The sequence below is a fragment of the Choloepus didactylus genome, chromosome 5 (genome assembly GCF_015220235.1).
Source record: "Choloepus didactylus isolate mChoDid1 chromosome 5, mChoDid1.pri, whole genome shotgun sequence".
Classification (NCBI taxonomy): Eukaryota; Metazoa; Chordata; class Mammalia; order Pilosa; family Megalonychidae; genus Choloepus; species Choloepus didactylus.
The window spans coordinates 50,738,691-50,761,330 of NC_051311.1; the positions used below are offsets into that span (position 1 = coordinate 50,738,691).

At 38.2% G+C, this 22,640-nt stretch overlaps 1 protein-coding gene across 2 annotated transcripts in view; it reads left to right on the forward strand.

The window, feature by feature from the left end:
• PARP12 (poly(ADP-ribose) polymerase family member 12) overlaps window positions 1–22,640 on the forward strand; it is a 75,390-nt gene that overhangs the window by 21,433 nt on the left and 31,317 nt on the right. For both annotated transcript variants that reach the window (XM_037836031.1, XM_037836032.1), the window contains exon 5: window positions 9,566–9,689. In XM_037836031.1, the coding sequence (XP_037691959.1) occupies window positions 9,566–9,689 (124 nt within the window). The remainder of the gene's footprint in view (window positions 1–9,565; window positions 9,690–22,640) is intronic.

A 22,640-nucleotide genomic window follows, 5' to 3' on the forward strand; every position in this document is an offset into this window, starting at 1 on the left:
TTTTACTTTATAAGAAATTGTCAAACTGTGTTCCAAAGTGGATATAGTATTTTACATTTCCACCTGCAATGTGTGAGAGTTCCACATTCTTGCCAGTATTTGGTAGACTTTTAAATTTTAGCCATTCTAATAAGTACGTAGTGGTATCTCATTGTAGCTTTACTTTGCATTTCCCATTAATGATTTTTAACATTTTTTTCGTGTTTATTGGGCATTTGCATATGTTCTGTGAAGCATCTATTCAAACAAATCTTTTTTGCTCGTTAAAAAAAGTAGCAATTTTATTGACTTATAATTCACTTACCCTACAATTCGCCATTTCAAGTGTACTGATCAGTAGTTTTTAGTATAGTTACAGGGTCGTACAACCACCACAGTCAATATTAGGCCATTTTCATTACCTCAAAAAAAAAACCTGTACCCATTAAACTTGACTCCCCAGTTTTCCTCAATCTCCCTTCCCCACCAGCTCTGGGCAGCCATTCATTCTGTCTCTATAGATTTGTCTGTTCTGGACATGTCATATAAATGGAATTATGTAATATGTGGTCTTTGTGACTGTTTTGCCCCTTTTTTATTGTGCTGCTTGACCTCATTATTGAGTTGTAAGAGTTTTGGATATTCTATATGCAAATGTTTGTCAGGTACAGTATTTAAAATATATTCTCCCAGTCCGTGTCTTCCATGTTCATTTTCTTTATGGTGCCTTTTGAAGAACAGAGATTTTAAACTTTTTTCTGTTATGGTTTGTGCTTTTGGGTCCTAAAAAACTTTGCCTATCCCAGGCTCTTCTTTGAGGCTTGCTCTAACTTATACTGTATCTTTAGAGTAGCTTTTGTTTAACTGTTCAGATTTTCTCAGCTCTTCTGCACCCGATTCTTGCCCTGCACATGTGGTACAACACACTCACACACACATATATAATATATTTTTTTTTATCAAGATTGTTCACATACCATACAACTATCCAAAGATCCAAAGTGCATAATCAGTTGCCCATGGTACCATCATACAGCTGTGCATCCATCAACACAATTTTTTTTTCAATTTTTACAACACTTTCATTACTCCAGCAAAGAAATAAAGACAAGAAAAAGGAAACTTAGATCCTCCCATACGTCTAACCATGCCCCCCTCCATTATTGACTCATAGTTTTGGTATAGTACATTTGTTACTGTTGATGAAAGAATATTAAAATACTACTAACTGTAGTATGTAGTTTGCAACAGATATATATATTTTTTCCCTGTATGCCTATTATTAACTTTTAGTTATAGTGTCATACATTTGTTCTAGTTTGTGAGAGAGATTTTTAATATTTGTATAGTTAATCACAGACATTGTCCACACAAGATTCACTGTTTTATACATTCCCATCTTTTAACCTCCAACTTTCCTTCTGGTGACATGCGTAACTCTGAGGTTACCCTTTCCGCTACCTTCACACACCTTTCAGCACTGTGAGTTATTCTCACAGCATGCTACCATCACCCCTGTTCATTTCCAGACATTTAAGTTCACCCTAGTTGAACATTCTGCTCATACTAAGCAATTGCTCCCCATTCTTTAGCTTCATTCTATATCCTGGTAACTTACATTTCATATCTGTGAGTTTACATATTATAATTAGTTCGTATCAGACCCTGCAATATTTGCCTTTATGTGTCTCTTATTTCACTCAATATAGTGCCCTCAAGGTTTCTTCATCAACCCATTTCTTTTAAAATGGTTTTGTTCACACACCATACATTCCGTCCTAAGTAAACAATCATTGGTACTCTGTATAGTCCCGTATTTATGTATTCAGCACCATGGCCACTATCTATTTAAGGACATCTCCATTTCTTCCACAAAGATGGAGGAAGAGTCAAAGAAGGCAGAGAGGCAAAAGAAAAAGAAAAGAGAGAGAAAATCAATCAAACAAAACCAAAGCTTGATAGCTAGAAAGCGACGAAAGGAAAGATAGCATTAACCTAAAGTAGAATAAAGAGTCAGACAACATCACCAATGCCAGGAGTCCCATACCCTTCCCCTATTCCCCACCCCCCCATATGCATTTAGCTTTGGTATATTGCCTTTATTATATTAAAGGAAGCGTAATACAATGTTTCTGTTAATTATAGTCTCTAGTTTGCATTGATTATATTTTCCCCGCAATCCCACCCTATTTTTAATACCTTGCAATGTTGACATTCATTTGTTCTACCTCGTGTAAAAACATGTTTGTAGCTTTTATTAACAATCGTTGAGCACCCTAGGTTTCCCTGAGTTACACGGTCCCAGTCTTTATTGTTTGTCTTTGTTCTGGTGTCCCACATGGTCCCACCCTTCCTCTTTCAGCCATATTCACAGTCATCTTTGTTCAGTGTAAGTACATTGCCGTGCTACTATCTCCCAAAATTGTTCTCCAAACCTCTCACTCCTGTCTTTTCCTTTGTATCTGCAGTGCTTCCTTTAGTGTTTCCTGTAGAGCAGGTATCTTGTTCACAAACTTTGTCATTGTCTGTGTGTCAGAGAATATTTTAAGCTCTCCCTCGTATTTGAAGAACAGTTTTGCCGGATATAGGATTCTTGGTTGGTGGTTTTTCTCTTTCAGTATCTTAAATATATCACCCCACTTCCTTCTTGCCTCCATGGTTTCTATTGAGAAATCCGCACATAGTCTTATCAAGCTTAGCTTCCTTTGTATGTGATGGATTGCTTTTCTCTTGCTGCTTTCAGGATTCTCTCTTTATCTTTGATGTTTGATAATCTGATTATTAAGTGTCTTGGCATAGGCCTGTTCAGATCTGTTCTGTTTGGGGTATGCTGTACTTCTTGGAGCCGTAATTTTATGTCTTTCATAAGAGATGGGAAATTTTCATTGATTATTTCCTCTATTATTGCTTCTGCCCCTTTTCCCTTCTCTTCTCCTTCTGGGACATCAATGACATGTACATTCTTGCTTTTCGTTTTGTTCTTAAGTTCCCAGAGACATTGCTCATATTTTTCCATTCTTTTCTCTATCTGTTCTTTTGTGTGTAGGCTTTCAGGTGTCTTGTTCTCTAGTTCCTGAATGTTTTCTTCTGCCTTTTGAGATCTGCTGTTGTATGTCTCCACTGTGTCTTTCATCTCTTGTGTTGTGCCTTTAATTTCCATAGATTCTGCCAGTTGGTTTCTCAAACTTTCAATGTCTATCTTATGAATGCCCAGTGTTTTCATTATATGGTTCAGCTCTTTCGCCATATCTTCCGTAAATTTTTTTTAATTGACTTATTATTAGTTGTTTCAATTCCTGTATCTCAGTTGAAGTGTAAGTTTCTTCCTTTGATTGGGCTATAACTTCATTTTTCTTAGTGTGGGTTGTAGTTTTCTGTTGTCTAGGCATGGTTTCCTTGGTTACCCTAATGAGGTTTTTCCAGACCAGAACAGGCTCAGGTCCCAGAAGGAAGAAATTTTCAGTATCCAGCTTCCCTGAGGGTGTGTCTTAGAAAATTGGTACACCCTGTGATGCCTCAGGTCACTGTGCTTTTCTGCCCAGGAGGTGGTGCCTGTCAGCCTGTAATTCCAGAGTGGGATAAGGAGGTGTGGCCCATGGCTGTTTTTCCCCAGGCTCTGAGGTCTGGTTCTGAATGGAAGGCAGGTAGTAGAGCTGGAACCCACCCCTTTCCTCTTAGATAAGACAGACCCCCTAGGGAGAGGTCATTAGCATTTCAATGATATCTCTCTCTGCGTATGCTGTCTTCACCCTTGTCTGAGTCAGAGCACTGGGAACTAAAAATGGCTGAGGCTTTCTCCACTGAGCCAAAACAGGAACAGAAAGTCCCCTTCAGGGCTAGTCCACGGCGACCCTCTGGCTCTCCAAGGTCAGTCATCACCCAAAGCCTCTGTCTGTTTTTTTGGGGATTTGTAGCTGATAGTGAGCAGTTCACACTTGCTAATTAAAACCCCGGTTGGAGCTCAGCTGAGCTATATTCGCTTGCTGGGAGAAAGCTTCTCTGTAGCACCATGAGGCTTTGCAGCTCAGGCTGTGGGGGGAGGGATCTCCTGGCTTGGATCCGCAGTTTATACTGACAGATTTTATGCTGTGATCTTGGGCATCCCTCCCAATTCAGGTTGGTGTATGATGAATGGACGGTCACGTTTGTCCCCCTGCAGTTATTACGGATTATTTACTAGTTTTTCCTGTTTTTTTATTAGTTGTTCCAGGGAGACTAACTAGCTTCCATTCCTCTCTATCCCACCATCTTAGATCTGTGGTATAACTTTTAAGATTGCCCTTTTATGTGGAGTTGTTTCACCTTTAGGAGGAAGCTTTCCTCCCTCTGTTCCTTCTCCAGGAATCCTGATCTGATCTGCTTGTTTTAGTGGAGAATTTTCTCTCCAGCTTCTATGATTTGTTTAACTTCTCTCCCTCACTCAGTACCACATTTTCATTACACTTTTCAGTTCTGGGATCCATCCTGCCTTACAGTAGTTCAGTTTTGCCCTTTTTTTCCATGAGGCTTTTCTGCCTCCAATTTCTTCTCTGTTAGGGTGTCCCACCCCAGGGAGCAAGATGGGGTCAATGTTTAAAAAGGATTGTTTTTTCGTTTAGGGGATCCAGCAATCAGAGACTTGGCTGTGTGTGTATACCTGTTGCCAACAGTTCTGCTGGGGGCTCTTTATATGCATTTGCTCACCAGCTGCTTGTGTTCCACCATGAGTCACTGTGGGCTTGGGTCCCTGTGCCTGGATATGCATGGGGTTCTAACTCACTGCTGTGAGTGGCTCTATGGTTTGAATCCACGGTGCAAGGTTCCCAGGCTGTACTGCCTCTCTGGGTGACTTTTAAGCTGCATGGGACCATGTGATGGGTAGGGGTCTGAACTGGCAGGTCCTTGTGGATCTCATATTCTTTTTTTTGTTTTGTTTTGTTTTGGTGTTTTTTAAAAATTTTTCTTCGATTCAGCATTTGTGGAGTCCTTCTCCAGTCTAAGTTGACTTCCAGAGTTTCAAGCAAGTGAGATTTGTCCTTTTATTAGTTGTTTCTGAGGGAATGCTTTTCCAGGGAATGTCTTATGTTGCCATGTTGATGATATCACTCTTTTCTATGTTTTATTCCTAGAAATTTTATAGATTTAGCTCCTGTGTTTAAATCTAGGATCCCATTTTAAGATAATTTTGTATACGGTGTGAGGAAGGGTTTGAGGCTCATTTTTCCCCATATTAATATCCAGTTCTTCCAGCATCTTTAGTTGAATGACCTTGGACCCATTGTTTAAAATCAGTTGGTCATATTTACGTGTCTGTATTTCTGGACTCTCTTTTGTTGGCATTACTATGTGTATCTGTTCCTTATGCCAAATCCGCATTGTGTTGATTACTGTAGCTTTCTACTAAGTCAAATCAGGTTGAGTACTCCAACTTCACTCATTTCCAAAATTGTTTTGGCTATTAGAGGTCCTTTTCATTTCTGTATAAGTTTTAGAATTGGCTTCTCAGTGTCTACAAAAATTTCTGCTGGGATTTTGATTGGGATTGCAATGAATCTGTAGGTCATTTTGGGGGGAAGTGACAGCTTAATGATACTGAGTCTTACAGTCCATGAGTGTGCATTTGTTAATGTCATCTTTCATTTCTTTTACCAGTGTTTTGGTGTACAGGTATTGCATATATTAAATTTATTCCTGACTATTTCGGGTCTTTTTCTGATTATTTGCTGCTATTATATAGAAATGCACCTGACATTTATATATTGACATTGTTTTCTACAACTTTGCTAAATTCACTTATTTGTTCTGGGAGCTTGTTTTGTGGATTTTTTGGGCTTTTTTATATATATGGTCCTGTCATCTGTGAATAAAGGCAATTTTAGTTTGTTTCTATTTTGTATGCTTTTTAAATTTCTTTTTCCTGCCTTATTTCTCTGGCTGAGACACTTAGTACAATGTTGAGTAGAAGTGGTGAGAGTGGGTGTCTTTGTCTTATTTCTGATACAGGGACAAAGCATTCAGGTTTGTTGTTTGTTTTTTTTGTCATTAAGCATGATGTTAGCTTTAGGTTTTTCATAGATGCCCTTTATCAGGTTCAGGAAGTCCTCTTCTAATTCTGGTTTGCTGAGAGTTTTTATCATGAATGGATGTTGAATTTTTCCAAATGCTTTTGCTGCTTCTATTAATATGATCTTATGGTTTTTCTCCTTTATTTTGTTAATACTGTGAATTATATTGATTTTTGAATGTTAAACAAATCTTACATTCCTGGGATAAACCTCATTTAATCATGATATTATCTTTTTGCATATTGCTGAATTTTCTTTCCTAATATTTTGTTCATGAGGGATATTGGTCTGTAGCTTTATTTTCTGTAGTATCTTTGTCTGGTTTGGGTATCAGGGTACTGGTGTCCTCATAAAATGAGTTAAGAAGAGTCCTTATTTTGAAGATATTCTGTTTGTCATTACCTGTGCTGCTGGTAGGAAGTCTGATGAAAACTCAGGTTCTCATTCCCTTGTAGGTAATATGTTTGTTTTATCTCCAACCCCACCCCGCTTAAGGCTTAAAACTTTTTCTCTTTAGTCTTGCTCTTATCTCACTTACAAGAAAAACTAATTTCCATCGCTTTATCCTTTTAAACTATGCTTTGGGAGCATCCCATGGGTTGACCTTTCATCTCATTGATTGGATTTTCAGCTTGTCCACTGCTGTCCACCCCCACCCATTGAGGCTTTTTTATTTGGTGGATCAAGTATTGATTTAAAATATTTCTAAGTGTTGTTTTTCATGAAATCCTCTTGTTTTAAATCTGAAGTAACTTCTCACATTTGTGAGGATAATAAGCTGTCACTCTTTTTTTATTTACTCTTTTTCCTTAGGTGCTGATTTTCTGTTTGAGTTTGGTGCCTCTCTCTGTTGTTTTTCCTTATGTGCTGGGTGATTCTTGCTGTATTTTCATGCTGGTGTTTCAGAATCTCTGATGGTGGGTGCTGATTCTGATTCCAGGCCCTTGTCCTTGTTGATAATGCGAAAGAGGCCATATGTCCTGCTTGGTGGGGTGGGCTGCTAGTATGTGTCCTAGGACTGGGGTGGCTTTGGTGGCTATGCTTTTCTCTCACTCCAGCCCTTATATTCACATGCGTAAGTTTAACTGGGAAGCAAATAGCAGGGCTGCTCAGCACAAGCAAGTCAGCGTTGGGGAGTGCCTGCTCTAGTGGGTTCCAAAGCAATACCTTGATCAGTCTCATTGTGATTGGCCCAGGTATCTTTCTTGCTCCTTGTTTCATTGACTCTGAGTTTGTAAAGCCCCCAGATTCTTCCTACTTCTGTGGTAGCTCTCTTCTGCATATTTTGGATTTTTTTTTCTCTTTTATCTTTCTGTTTGATTTTTCTGCTTTATATATTTAAGAGTTCTTTAATAATTCTAGTCTTTTGATAGTACTTTTTATTGTTTTCTGTGCTTTTGGATTTAGTCTTATTTTTCTGTCATTTCAAAAGGTTTGAGGAGGAAAGGGAGCTGGATGTGGGTGCTTAGTCTGTCAAATTGATTTGGTTTCTGTGACTCATCTTCTAAAAAGCCTAGACTCTGGAATGCCATGCTGAGTGGGGGACCATTAGAGTTAGGGAAAGGAAGTTGAGAATGAGTGCAGGAGGACAAGGGGAAGTAGGGTAGAGAAGGGGCCTCTCTCCTGCATCGCTGTGTCAGGACACATTTCTCGCCAGCCACTGTGGCTAAAGGGGCCTGCATGGCCATCTTTTTCCTGGTGGCCGCCATGTGGCCGCCACACTCAGGCTCTGATTAAGAACCGGAAGTCTTGGACCTGCTGTTTGACTAGAGTCTTCCTTTGAGTCCCCGTGTGTTTCCTGAAGAGGTTTCAGCCTGGGAGGCCTGGGAGTGGTACATCCTCCCCAAGGTGGATGCCTTCTAGAGGGAAGTCTTTATTCAGCCTGTCCAGGACTCACCTGTACTGGGGATTTTATGGGCGCAGCATGGGAAAGCCAGGATGTCCTGGTGAGGCTTTTCTGTTATATCCCTGGTCATTTCCCTTAATGTCCTTCAGCTGGGGAACAGGAAATCGGACTTGGTTACAACTTCTGGACAGTACCTCTGGCCTTATTTATCCTGGTCCAGACCTTTATTATCATTATTAAGCTCTTTTGTACACACCCTTGTTGAGAGTCCAAGAGATTAATTGGCCTGGTGTGAACCATCCACATTTGAACTCTGGACAGGCCAGGAGAGCATAGGTTCTCAGTGTTGGCTGTGTCAGTCTTGTTGAACTTAGAAGGATTTTGTAAACTGTACCCTCCCATCCTTCTTCCCTGAGCACCCTCTCTGTCTGTTGTCTCTTCTGCTCCTGTCTGCCTAGCCCCAGGTCTGGTCTTTGACAAGCCCAGGAAGCTTCCTCACCTTCCCTCTCCTACCCACTCCCGCTACCCCCCTCACCCCCCCACCCCTTCCCAAGGTATCAGTTTTCAGAAACTCTGAGAAGAAGATAGCATTGAGATGTATTTAACATGAAGTATAAAATTTTAGAAAATTTGAACTTTTTCCAAGTATCAAATTAGCCAAACTTCATTATCATAATCTTGGAAGATGAATTAAAAATGTCCAAGGGTAGTCAGTAAGAAGGGTTACATCTCTTTTCCCTAACACCAAGGCCCCGTCCAAGAAGCAACCTTATTATCAGGCCCTTGACTGTCCCTTCCAAAAAGATTCTGTATCTTATTCTGTGTCTTTCTACTTAATAGTATATATTTTGTAGATAGCTACATATTAGAGTGCAAAGAGATTCCCCATTCTTTTTCTTTCTTCCTTTCTTCTCACAATATTCCACTCTATGAATGTACCAGTATCTCACCTAGGATATTGATAGGTAGAGACAGGGGTGATGGTGGCATTCCTGATGGGTGGGCTGGCACGAGCAAAGGTAAGGCAGGCAGGAAGTACGAGGAATGAATGAGGGAAGTGAAAACCTGGAGCACAGGAGGGGCATGGGAAGGCATTGGCTAGATGTAAATTCCTGGGCCGTTGTGTATATAGGCAGAGCACTGTGTCTGTGAACCTTCAGGGATTTGGAAGATGCTTGGAGGGCGGTGGGCATGCTGGCAGCCGGAAGACATTGAAGTGGGCTGAAACCACGCACTGACCTACCTTGGATTGGATGTGTTAGGGTTTGGATGAGTTTCTAGTAGTGGTAAATGTAACTTGATCTTGGGTGTGACCTCTACCCAGCCACATTCCACATGTATGGAAATATTGAGGCAAGCTTCCCCCTGCAGGGATGGAACCTTTGACCTGATGATCAGAATCTTTACTGTCATGAAATGAAACTCATAGATAATATAACCTACCAACGTACATATTTTAAAAAATCAATGTATTGTCTAATTGTGAAAAAGGGAGAGGAAAAATTTAAGTAATAAAATACATAGTATTTCAACATACAAATGCTCAGGCATGATGGCAGGGAAAAAAAAACCGATTCCCCCACAAATTTCTAAACTGTTCCTAGGTCTGTGGGTGGCACACTCCCATTGAAAACCATGGGGTCAGGCTGTGCTGTGCATTGCCAAGATGTCTTACCTCGCTATGTTTTTATTTTAGATAAGTGCAATAAAGTTCATTTTCATTTGCCATATCGATGGCAATTCTTGGATGGAAGTGAGTGGAAGGATTTGGATAAAATGGAGCTTATTGAAGAGGCATATAGCAATCCTAGAAAAAACAGGTATGAAATGTCACTTGTCTCTGCTTTGTTCTTGGACTTTTGTGTGCGGTGTGGGAAGTTGAAACATAGCAGTGTTTAGTTTTGATGGCCTTGCAGACCTTGGGGTATGGATATGTATTTACACACACACACACACACGAGTGTATTTAGTTTCCTGGCTGCTAAAACAAATACAATATGTTGCCTTCACTACAGGAATTTATTGGCTCACAGTTTCAGAGGCTAGAAGGCTTACTTCCTCCTGGGGTCAGTATTTTCTGGCTGGGTGACCATCTTTGGAACTCCTTGGCTTTTCCATCACATGGCAGTGCACATGGCAGCATCTTCTCCTTTCTCATCTGGGTTCTGTTGACTTCTAGCTTCTGGCTGCTCCCCGTGGCTCCTCTTTCTGTGTCCTGTTTCCTTTGCTCATGAGGACTTCAGCCATATTCATCATTCAGTTTGGGCACACCTTAAGTAATAACATCTTCAGAGGTTCTATTTATAAATGTGTTCATACCCACAGGACCAGGGGTTGGGACCTGAACTTGCCTTTTATGGGGAATGTAATTCAACCCCCACTAGTTCCATTAAGGAGCCTGGTCTGGAGGTAGAAGCTCTGAACTGGAAATTGGAAGTAAATGCTCTTCCTGGTAGTCTGGTTGGCTCCATTCTCCCATCCTCCTCTCCTTTCAGGAAGGAGTTATGGGGAAAGGAAAAGATAGTGCCAAGACCAAGTAAGGTCTGAATTATTGTTGCTGGGATCCTTTGTGTATGTCTACTCATTCATTAGTGCAGAAAATCAACAGGCAATAATTTGTGAAATTTTAGCCTTTGACCTATACAGTCATACAGCTGAGCTTCTGTTTATTTATGGTGTAACCTTTAACTTTATTTTTCTAAGCATGTCTCAGTATTTTCAGTCAGTCAGTTCAGAGTAAACAGGGAAGTCCCGTGTAGCCTCATGTTTAAAAGCTTATCACATCCTGGATTGGACATGCTAAAATACTTTGCCAAGAAGACAATTTGAACTTACTTTTTGAATAGATAAAAATAAATTTGTCCTTAGAATGCAGTCAGTTATGTGCAAATTGCTATTGGTAAACCATTATGCGAAACAAATTCTTTCCCTTAGGAGAATTAAATAACTCACACTTCACTCCTAATCTTTCTGTCTGTCTATATGTCTTTGTGTCTGTCTGCCTTTCTTTTTTTGGAGGCAAAATTTATTCACAATGAAATGCACAGATAGTAAGGGTACAATTCAATGAGTTTTGTCAAATTGTATCAACTCCTGTAGCCAACACTCCAATAGAGATACAAAACATTTTTACACATCCCCCTCCGCAACGTCCCTCATATTCCCTTCCAGTCACTCTTCACTCCCATATTGGGCACCACTGTTCTGACTTCTTCACCAAAGATTAGGTTTGCCTGGTCTTGACCCTCATATAAATGGAATTATGGGTCTATACTCTTGGGTCTGGCTGCTTTCCCTCAGCACTCTGTTTTTGAGATTCTTCCATGTTGTGCTTGTCTCCTGGTACACATATGCATGAATTTCTTTAGGATAGATGTCCAGGCATGGAACTGGTTGGGGGTAGGCTGGGTACATCTTCAGTTCTGTTAGATCATGCCATTTGTTTTCCAAAGTGATGGTGCCAATATCCATTCCCATTAGCAGTGTATAGAGAATATACCATATCCTCCCTAACATTTGGTATTGTCTGACATCGGAACTTCTCCCAGGCAGGGGGATTTAAAATGGTGTCTCAGTTTACATTCCATGATTCCTAATGAGATGAAGCATGTCTTTATATGTTTATTGGGCATTTGTATTTTCTCTGCTGCAATATGCCTGTCCTGGTAGTTTGCCCATTTTGGGGGTTGTGTTTTATTGTATCTTTTCGAATTCTTTAAATTTCTTGATAGTAAATGTTGTGCATTAAAAATAAACTCTTCCAGTTACCTTATGGTATCTTTTAATGAATTGAAGTATTTATCCATTTCTTCTTTTATGGTTTTGTACTTTTTGTGTCTTAAGAAATCTTTCTTTATTCCAAGGCCATAAAGAAATTCTCCTGAATTTACTTCAAAAAGTCTTCAAGGTTTAAGGACCGTATTTTAATCTTTTTCTCTCTCTGTGGTGAAGTATGGATTCAGTTTTCATTCTTATGCAGATGAATAGTCAGTTTTGCCACATACCACTTTTTAAAATTGACCATCTTTCTTAACTTCCAGGCTGTTAAAGCAAATGACCGTACTGTGGTTTGGCTTAACAACAGGACTTCATTGCTCATGGTTTCAGAGGCTAGAAGGCTTGCTTCTTCCGGGGATTGATAGCATTCTGGCTGTTCAGCAGTCTGTGGGTTTCTTGGGTTTTCTGTCTCATGGTGATGTCTTCTCCTTTCCCTTATGGGTTCTACTGACTTCTAGCTTTCACTTCTCCATCTGTCTGTCTTTCTCTTCGTAAAACCTCCAGTGATAGGATTAAGGTACCACCTCATTCAGATGAGCCATATCTTAACTAAAATTAACGTCTTCCCAAGGTCCTATTTATAATGGGTTCATATCCACAGGAATGGATTAAGAATATTTTTTTTTTCTGGGGGACAAAATTCAACCTACCGCACCATCTTTTCTCCCTCTCTTCAGTGCCGCCGGTGTCACAGATCAGACACACAGGTCTGTTTCTGTCTTTTGTTCTGTTTGTCTCTGTATCAATACCACACTGTCTGACTTATAGCCTGACAGCAAGCTTTTGGCATCTTGTAAGGTGAATTTCCCAATCTTGTTTTCCTTCAGATTGTCTCTTTTGTTCTTCTTGAAATACTGAAATACTTGGATTAGCTTTTGGATTAGCTTGGACTATAGTCAGTTTGGAGAAAATTGACATTTTTATGAGTTGACACTTCCTATTCATATACATGATATCATCTCATTTCCTTAAACTTACTTAATGTCTTTCAGTAGTTCCATAATTGTCTTCATTAAGGCTTTGGCTATCTTGTGCTAGATTTTTTTGTTTATTGGGGATCTTTAGTTTTTCTTTTTTTAAAAAATCTTTTTTATAGTGACATTTTCTCTCTTTGGGGGCATTGGAATGCGGTACACTTTTGTATAATCCTGTGTCTTGCAACTTTACTAAAATATCTTAATTGAAACAAATTATCAGTAAATTCTTTTGGTAATTGATATATAAATTAATATGATCTGTGACTATCATTTTTATTTCTTCCTTTTTAATTCTTATATATTTTATTTCTTTTTGTAGTTTGGAACCTCATGCACCATGCTGAATAGAAATGGTGATAGTGAGAATTTTCTCTTTCCTTTTCCTTTTAATTTTAAAGGGGGTAACTTTTAAATGTTTCATCTTAAGTGTGATATTTATAAGTAAATTTTTGAAACTTTTGAAATAAGATGTTAAGGGATTTTAGTTTCTACTGTACTAGAAACATGTATGGAATATTATTGATTGTGGTTTCTGGATATATTAAGAGCACATGTTTTAGTTTCCTTTATTTGTTAATGTGATGAATCACATTACTTTTCTAATGTTAAGTCCACCTGCATTATATATATATATATATATGTAATGCTGAATTTCAATTGCTACTACTTGGTTTAAGATTTTTAGATTTTTGCATTTATGTTTAAGTAGGTTTGGTCTTTGTTTCACATTCTTTTTACCTGTTTTTTTTTTTTAATCAAGAACTTAGCCTCATAAAAATGAGTTTGGAATGATTCCTACTTTTCCTATTTTCTGAAAAAAAAATGTGTAAAAATTATTTTTCCTGAATGATCATTTGTTTGCAAAAAATGCCTGTGCCTAAAGTTCCTTATCAAGACAAAAGGTGTTCTAAAAGTTTCCTTGTAAGTTAAGGTCAAACATTTAAAAGTTACTCCTTTTAAAATTAGGAAGGGGAAAAAAGAATATTTAATTTGTGAAGATTTTAAACTATTGATTTATTTCTTTAATTGTTATAGGGCCATTCAGGTTATCTATTTTGCCTTGGGTCAGCTTTGTCAAGTTTATATATGGTTATGTTAAATTTTTATTCTAGTAACATATATAATATAAAATTTCACCTTTTAACCACATTCAAATACATAATTTGGTGTTAATTACATTCATAATATTACACTATCATCACCAACATCCATTACCAAAACTTTTCCATTACCCCAAACAGAAACTCTGGACTACTTAAGCATTAATTCCCCATTCGTTACCCCCACTCTGGCCCCTGGGTAGCCTATATTCTAGTTTCTGACTCTTATGAGTTTGCTTACTCTAATTATTTCATATCCATGAGATCATATAATATTTGTCCTTTTGTGTCTGGCTTATTTCCCTTAACATGATGTCTTCAAGGGTAATCCAAGTTGTTGCATGTATCAGAACTTCATTCATTTTTATGGCTTAATAATATTCCATTTTATGTATATACCAATTTTGTTCATCCATTTATCCATTGCTGGACACTTGGGTTGTTTCTACCTTTTGGCAATTCTGAATAATGCAGCTATGAACATTGGTGTGCAAAATATCTGTTTGAGACCCTGCTTTCAATTCTTTGGGGTATATACCCTAGAAGTGGGATTCCTGGGTCATATGTAATTCCATACTTAACTTTCTGAGGAACTTTCAAACTGTGTTCCACAGTAGCTGCACCATTTTTCATTCCCACCAGCAATGAATGAGTGTTCCTCTTTCTCTACATCCTCTCCAACACTTGTAATTTTCCATTTTTTAAAATAATAGCCTTTCTAGTGGGTATTAAATGGTATCTCATTGTGTTTTTGATTTGCATTTCCCTAATGAATAATAATATTAAGCATCTTTTCATGTGCTTTTTAGCCATTTGTGTGTTTATCTTGTTGGAGAAATGTCTATTCATTCTTTTCCCCATTTTAAAATTGGGTTGTCTTCTTACTTTCATGATAAAGTCCTTTGCATAAAAGTTTTAAATTTTGATGTGGTCCCATTTATCTACTTTTTTCTTTTGCTATTTGTGCTTTTAGTGTAAAGTCTAAGAAATTTTTACCTGTCACAAGGTCCTAAACTTCCCTGTGGTTTCTTTCAGGAGTTTTATAGTTCTGGGTCTTACATTTAGGTCTTTGATCCATTTTGAGTTGATTTTTGTATATGGTGTGAGGTATAGGGGTCTACCTTCATTCTGTTACATATGGACATCCAGTTTTCCCAGAACCATTTTGTTGAAGAGACCATTATTTCCCAATTGAGTGGTTTTGGCACCCTTGTCAAAAATCAGTTGACCATAAAGGTGAGGGTTGATTACTGAGTTCTCAATTAGAATCTATTGGTCTATTTGTCTATTCTTGTACCAGTACCATGCTGTTTTGATTACTGTGGCTTTTAAATAAGTTTTAAGATTGGGAATTGTGAGTCCTCCAACTTCGTTCTCTTTTCAAGATGGTTTTGGCTATTTGGGGCCCCTTGCCTTTCTGTTTGAATTTGGTGAATTGGCTTTTCCATTTCTGCAAAGAAAGTTGTTCGAATTTTGATTGGGATTGTGTTAAATATGTAAATCACTTTGGGTAGAATTGACGTCTTAATGATATTTAATTTACCAATCCATGAACATGGAATGTCCTTCCATTAATTTAGGTCTTCTTTGATTTCTTTTAGCAATGTTTTGTAATTTTATATGTATAAGTTCTTTACATCATTGGTTAGATTTATTCCTGGATATTTGATTTTTTTAGTTGCTATTGTAAATGGAATTTTCTTGATTTCCTCTTCAGATTGTTAGTTCCTGGTATATAGAAAGACTACTGATTTTCTTGTGTTGATCTTGTTCCCTGCCACTTTACTGAATGTGTTTGTTAGCTCTAGTAGCTTTGTTGTGGATTTTTCAGGATTTTCCATATATGGGATAATGTCCTCTGTGAATTGGGAGAATTTTACTTCTTCCTTTCCAATTTGGATGCCTTTTATGTCTTCTTCTTGCCTAATTGATCTGGATAACACTTGTAGTATGGTGTTGACTAATAATGGTAATAGTGGGTGTCTTAGTCTTCTTCCTGATCTTAGAGGGGAAAGTGTTCAGTCTTTTACCATTGAGTATGATGTTAACCATGGGTGTTTCATCCATGCCTTTTACCATGTTGAGGAGATTCCCTTTAATTCCTAGTTTTCAAGTGTTTTTATCAAGAAAGGCCTCTGGATTTTGTCAGATTCCTTTTCTTCATCAATTGAGGTGATTGGTTTTCCCCCTTTGTTCTGTTAATGTAGTTTATTTTATTAATTGATTTTCTAATGTGGAACCACCCTTGCATACCTGGAATAAATTCTACTTAATCATGATGTATAATTAGTTTAATGTGTTGTTGGTTTACTAGTATTTTGTTGAAGGTTTTTGTATGTTTTTATAGGGTATTTTAGTCTGTAATATTCTTGCAGTATCTTTATCTGGGTGATTCTGGCCTCATAGATGAGTTAGGTAGTGATCCCTTCCCTTCCATTTTTTAAAGGAGTTTGAGCAGGATTGGTATTATTTGTTTTTGGAATGTCTGTTAAAACTCACCAGTGAAACCATCTGGTCCTGGGATTTTATTTGTTGGGAGGTTTTTGATTACTGAATGGTTCATTCTTGTAACTTGTTATTGGTTTGTTGAGATCTTCTATTTCTTCTTGAGTCAGTATAGGTAATTTGTGTGTTTCTTGAAATTTGTCCATTTTGTCTAGGTTATCTAATTTGTTGGCATTTACTTGTTCATAGTATCCTGTTATAATCCTTTTTATTTCTGTGGGGTTGGTAGTAATGTCCCCATTTTCATTTCTGATTTTATTTGCACCCTCTCTTTTTTTATTTTTTTCAGTTTAGCTAAAGGTTTGCCAACTTCCTTGATCTTTTCAAAGAACCAACTTTTGGTTTCATTGTTGGTCTCTATTTTTTTTATTCTCTATTTCACTTGCACCCATTCTAATTTATATTTCCTTCCCTATGCTTCTTTGGGTTTAGTTTGCTCTTATTTTTCTAGTTCCTCTAGGTGTGAGTTTAAGTCACTGATTTGAGATTTTTCTTCCATTTTAATGTAAGCATTTAGAGCTATAAGTTTCCCTCTCACCCTGCCTTTGCTGCATCCCATTAGTTTTGCTAGGTTGTATTTTCATTTTCATTAGCCTCAAGATATTTCCTAATTCCCCTTGTGATTTGTTCTTTGAGCCATTGGTTGTTTTAAGAGTGCATAGTTTTATTTCCACATATTTTTGAATTTTCTAGTTTTCCTTCTGTTGTTGATTTATAGTTTCATTCCATGGTGATCAGAGAAACTACATTGTATGACTTAAATATTTTTGGATTTATTGAGACTTGTTTTCTGACCTAAACTGTGGTTTATCATGGAGAATGATCCATGTGCACTAGAGAAAAATATGTATTCTGCTCCTGTTAGGTGAGGTGTTCTATATATATATGTTAGGTTTAATATTTGTTTAGAGTATTGTGCTCGTTTGAATCTATCATGTACCACAAAAAAACCATGTTCTTTTAATCCAGTCTTGTGAGGGCAGGCCTATTGTGGGCAGGACCTTTTGATTAGATTGTTTCCATGGAGTGTGACTCCGCCCATTCAAGGTGGGTCATAATCCTTTACTGGAATCCTTTAAGAGAGCTCACAGAGAGAGAAAGCTCAGAGAAGCTGACAGAGACATTTTGGAGAGAAGCTGAGATATGTAATCCAGAGTTTGCCCTCGGGAGAAGCTAGGAGAGAAGCTAAGACAGAAGCCCGGAGACATTTTGGAGAAAGCCATGGAAACCAGAAGCTAAACCCAAGAGAAGACCAGCAAACTCTGGCCATGTGCCTTCCATGTGACAGAGGAACCCTGGATGCCACCAGCCTTTCTTCAGAGAAGGTATCGTCCTGTTGATGCCTCAATTGGGACATTTTCATGGCCTTGCAACTGTAAATTTGTGAACTAGTAAACCCCCATTGTAAAAGCCAATCCATTTCTGTTATATTGCATTTTGGCACCTTTACCAAACTACAAGTATCATTCAAGTTTTCTATTTCCTTGATCTTCTGTCTAAATATTCTATCCATTATTGAAAGTAGTAATAATAAGTCTCCTATTAATAGTCTCTTACTATTAATGTAGAACCATCTATTTCTCCCTTCAAATCTGTCAATATTTGCTTCATGTATTTTGGGACTCTTCCTTTAGGGGTATATATATATTTATACTTGTTATGTCTTGTTGAATTGACCCCTTTAATAGCATATAATGACCTTCTTTTTCCTCATAACTGTTTATGACTTAAAGTCTGTTTCATGTAATATTAGGATAGCTACCTGAGCTATCTTTTGGTTACTATTTGCATGGTATATCTTTTTTCCCCATCCTTTCACTCTCAATCTATTTGTTTCTTAAATTTAAGGTGAATCTCTTGTAAACAGGATATAGTTGGGTCATAGTTTTTAACCATTCTGCCAATCTCTGCCTTTTGACTGGAAAATTCAATCCATTTATATTTAACATAATTATTGATAATGCAGGACTTTTTTTTACCATTTTGCTATTTGGTCTTTGTAAGCCTTACACCATTTTTGTCCCTCAGTTCTTTTGTTAATGCCTACTTTCATATTATTTGATTTTTTTTTTCTTTTTTTTTTTTAGTGTACCATTTTGTGTCCTTTCTGATTTCTTTCTGTATATATATTCCAGATATTCTGTCTGTAGTTACCCCATGGGGCTTAAATTTAACATCCTAAATATGTAACAGTCACTTTTGACATGATACCAACTTAACTTCAGTAGCATACACACAGACACTGTTCCTTTACCCTTTCATCCCTATGTCTTTTTGTTTGACTTGTTGCAGATTGTATCTTTATAAATCATATGTCCAGAACCATAGATTCATCATTATTTTGTATGCATTTTCCTCTTAGAACCTGTAAGAAGTAAAAATGGAGTTAAGTATCAAAAAAATACAATACGATATTAGTGGCATTTATAATTACCTAAATGATTACCTTTATTGGAGGCCTTTGGTTCTTTATGCCACTTCAATCCACTGTCTATTGTCTTTCCCTTTAAGTTCTTGAGAACTCCCTTTAGCATTGCTTATAGGGTCTATTGGTGACAGACTTACTCATTTTTTTTTGTTTATATGGGAATGCCTTAATCTCTCCCTTATTTTTGAAAGACAATCTCACTGGCTATAAAATTCTTCGATGATAGTTGTTCTTTTAGCACTTTAAATATTTCTTTCCATTGCCTTCTTGCCTTTATGGTTTTTGATGAGCAGTCAGCATTTAGTCATTTTGGGACTCCCTTGGACATAACACTTTGCTTTTCTCTTGTTGCTTTCAAAACTTTCTCCTGTCCATGGCATTTGACAGTTTGTCTACTGTGTGTCTGGATAAGGTTCTCTTTGAGTTTATCCTGTTTGGGGTTTGTTGGGTTTCTTTATGCATATTCATGTCTTTCAAATAAATTTAGGAAGCTCAGCCGTTATTTCCTTCTGGGATTCACATAATGAGTATGTCTCACAAGTCTCTTAGGTGCTGTTTCCTTTTTTCCATTCTTTTTTTTTTTTTTAATTTTATTTTGAAATAAATTCTAACTTACAGAAACAGTTGCAAAAACAATACAAAACCCATACACAGAACTCCAGCATACCCTGACCCCCCTCCCCCGATACCGTGATCCACCAACTTGAACATCCTGTCACACCACCATTTCTTTCTTTCCCTCCTGCCCTCCCTCCCTCTCTCCCTCCCTATCATCCATCATCTATTGCTCTGTCTTCTGAATATATGAGAGCAAGCTGCACACATCCTTGAACAAACAATATAGTTCACATATACAATTCCATGAACAAGAACATTCTTTTATGCAATCCCATTAAGCGCAGCTAAGAAGTTCAAGAAATTCAACATTGATACAAAGCTTACATTCTGTATTTCCTTTTTTTTTTTTTTTTTTCTTATGTCCCAACTGTGTCCCTTTGAGCCTCCTCTCCTCCATCCTCAGATCCCATCTAGGATCATCCTTGGCATTTAATTGTCATGGCCTATTTAGACTTTTTCTTTTTTTTTTTTTTCTTCAATTGTGGGAACATATGTACAGCCTAAATCTTCCCATTCCACCCCCTCCCTAGCATTCTGTTAGTGGGATTAGTCACATTTAGAATGTTGTAATGCTATCACTTTCCCACCATCCATTACTAGAAACTTCCCTTCACCCCGAACAGCAACCTTACACTCATTTCTTAACTCCCCATTGCCCCTTCCCCCACTGCTCGTAATCCATACTCTACTTTTCATCTCTATGGTCATATTCTCTGATAATTTCTGTGTGTTTACCATGGGGCTTAAATTTAACCTCTTAAATCTATAACAATCTTGTTTTTCTTTGATACCAACTTAACTTCAATAGGACATGTAAACTATGTTCCTATACTCCTCCATTCCCCCACCTTTATGTAGTTCTTTTCAAAAATTACCTATTTTACATTGAGTCCAAAACCACTGATTTGTCATTAGAGTTTATGTATTTTATATCCTGTAGGAAGTAAATAGTGGAGTTACAAATCAAAAATTATTCACTTCTATTTGTATTCCATTGTGGTCAAAGAATGTGCTTTGAATATATTAAATTGTTGTTTTTTTTTTTAAATTTATTGAGGCTTGCTTTATGTTCCAGCATATGGTCTATTCTGGAGAAAGATTCGTGATCACTAGAGAAGAATGTGTGTCCTGGTAATTTGGGATGTAATGTTCTATATATGTCTGTTAAATTTTTTTCTCTCTCTCTCTCCTTTCTTTGTTTCTCTGTTGGTAGGACTTCCTTTAGTATCTGAAGTAGGACAGGTCTTTTATTTGCAAAATCTCTCAGCATTTGTTTTTCTGTGAAAAATTTAAGGTGTCCCTCAAATTTGAAGGAAAGTTTTGCTGGATAAAGTATTCTTGGTTGGAAATTTTTCTCTCTCAGAATTTTAAATATGTTATGCCACTGCCTTCTCACCTCCATGGTGGCTGCTGAGTAGTCACTACTTAGTCTTATGTTGTTTCCTTTGTATGTGGTGAGTTGCTTTTCTCTTGCTGCTTTCAGAACTTGCTCCTTCTCTTCAGTATTGGACAGTCTGATCAGAATATGTCTCAGAGTGGGTTTATTTGGATTTATTCTATTTGGAGTTCGCTGGGCACTTATGCTTTGTGTATTTATATTGTGTAGAAGGTTGGGGAAGTTTTCCTCAACAATTTCTTTGAATACTCTTTCTAGACCTTTACCCTTCTCTTCCCCTTCTGGGACACCAATGAGTCTTAAATTTGGACGTTTTATTTTATCTATCATATCCCTGAGATCCATTTCGATTTTTTTCTCCATTCTTTCTTTTGTTCTTTCATTTTCCGTTCTGTGGTGATTGAGGATGCTGAGTCGTTGTTCAACTTCCTCTAATCTTGTATTATGAGTATCCAGAGTCTTTTTAATTTGGCCAACAGTTTCTTTTATTTCCATAAATCTTTTATTTTTTTATTTGCTCTTGCAATTTCTTCTTTATGCTCTTCTAGGATCTTCTTTATGTACTTTATATCCTGTGCCATGCTCTTGTGTTTGATTTTTAGGTCTTTGATTAATTGCGCCAAGTACTGTGTCTCTTTTGATCTTCTGATTTGGGTGTTTGGGTTTGGGTTCTCCATGTTGTCTGGTTTTATCATATGCTTTAAGATTTTCTGTTGTTTTTGGCCTCTTGGCATTTGCTTTACTTGATAATGTTCTTTCTGGATATAAAAAATACCGATCTCTAATTTGTCAGCTCTGCAGCTTGGTGGTGTATACTTTCTCTAACTAGCCAGCAGATGGTGTCTGTGAGTCACCTATTCCCCTCAAGTCAGTTCTCCCCAACTTTGTCTTTGTGGTGTGTGGGGATCTGATTCTTGTTGGGTTCAGTTGGTGCACTAAGTTTGGGTGTGTTGTTGGTGCTGTCTGCCCTGAATGTGGGACGTGTGTCTGGGTGGTTAGGGAGGCAGGGCAGCTTTAATAATCAAACCTCCCAGGGGTTCTCAGAGATTTAAGGCTTCATTTCAGTCTTGCCACAGATTGTCTTTGCCACTGACTCACGAGTCCTTGGTATTGACTTAGGGTCCCTGGGATTTCTGAGTGGGTCCCCCTTCCTAGCTGTGCTCTTCCAGGACCCCTGCTGAGGGAAGGCTGTGCCACATCATAAGTGTGCGCTGGCCTCCAGGGAAGCCCTGGGCCACTGGGCCATGCAGGGGCGTTCCCAGCCTGCTTTAAAAATGGTTGAATGGGGTGTGTTAATTTCCCCCTTTTCGCACAGCTCCACCTTCCCAGCTCCGGGACAGTTAGCTGTGGTGCACTAAAGGCCACTGTCCATGGCTGATATTGCGGCGTGTGCACGATGCTGTGGGAAACACTGTTGGCGCAGCTCTGGGCTATGGCTCCGTCCCCGGACAAGAGTGTTTCCAGCTCGCTGGGGAGATGGCTGCAAGGGGCGCGGTTTCTTTCTCCTTTTGGATCCCCTCTGTTCCCCTGGCCCTGAGAGAATCAGCAGCAGGTGTTTGTAGGGCTATCTTCCACGCCATACACTGAGGCGTTGGCTACAGCCCGCTCCTGCTGTGCTTCACTGCGCAGTTCTCACTGCTGTATCTGTAGCTGCTCCCGGGTTTTTTTTTTTTTTTTAAAAAAAGCACTAGTCCATCTCTAAACGCCAACCTGCAGTTTCCCCACACCGCAGCGTGGCTGCCAGACTTTCAGCCAGCTTACTTACTCATTTCAGAATGCAGACTCCTGGTTTCACCAAATGCACAGTCCCTGTGAATTTAGCAGACCTTGTCCGGCTGGTGCATCGCTGGAACTTGTGTTCTGGGTCACTTTCTGGCTTTTAGCTAATAGTTTTCACGGAGGTGTTTTTTTTGCCCTGTCTCACCTAGCCGCCATCTTAGGTTCTCCCTCCATTCTTTATTAATTTCTGC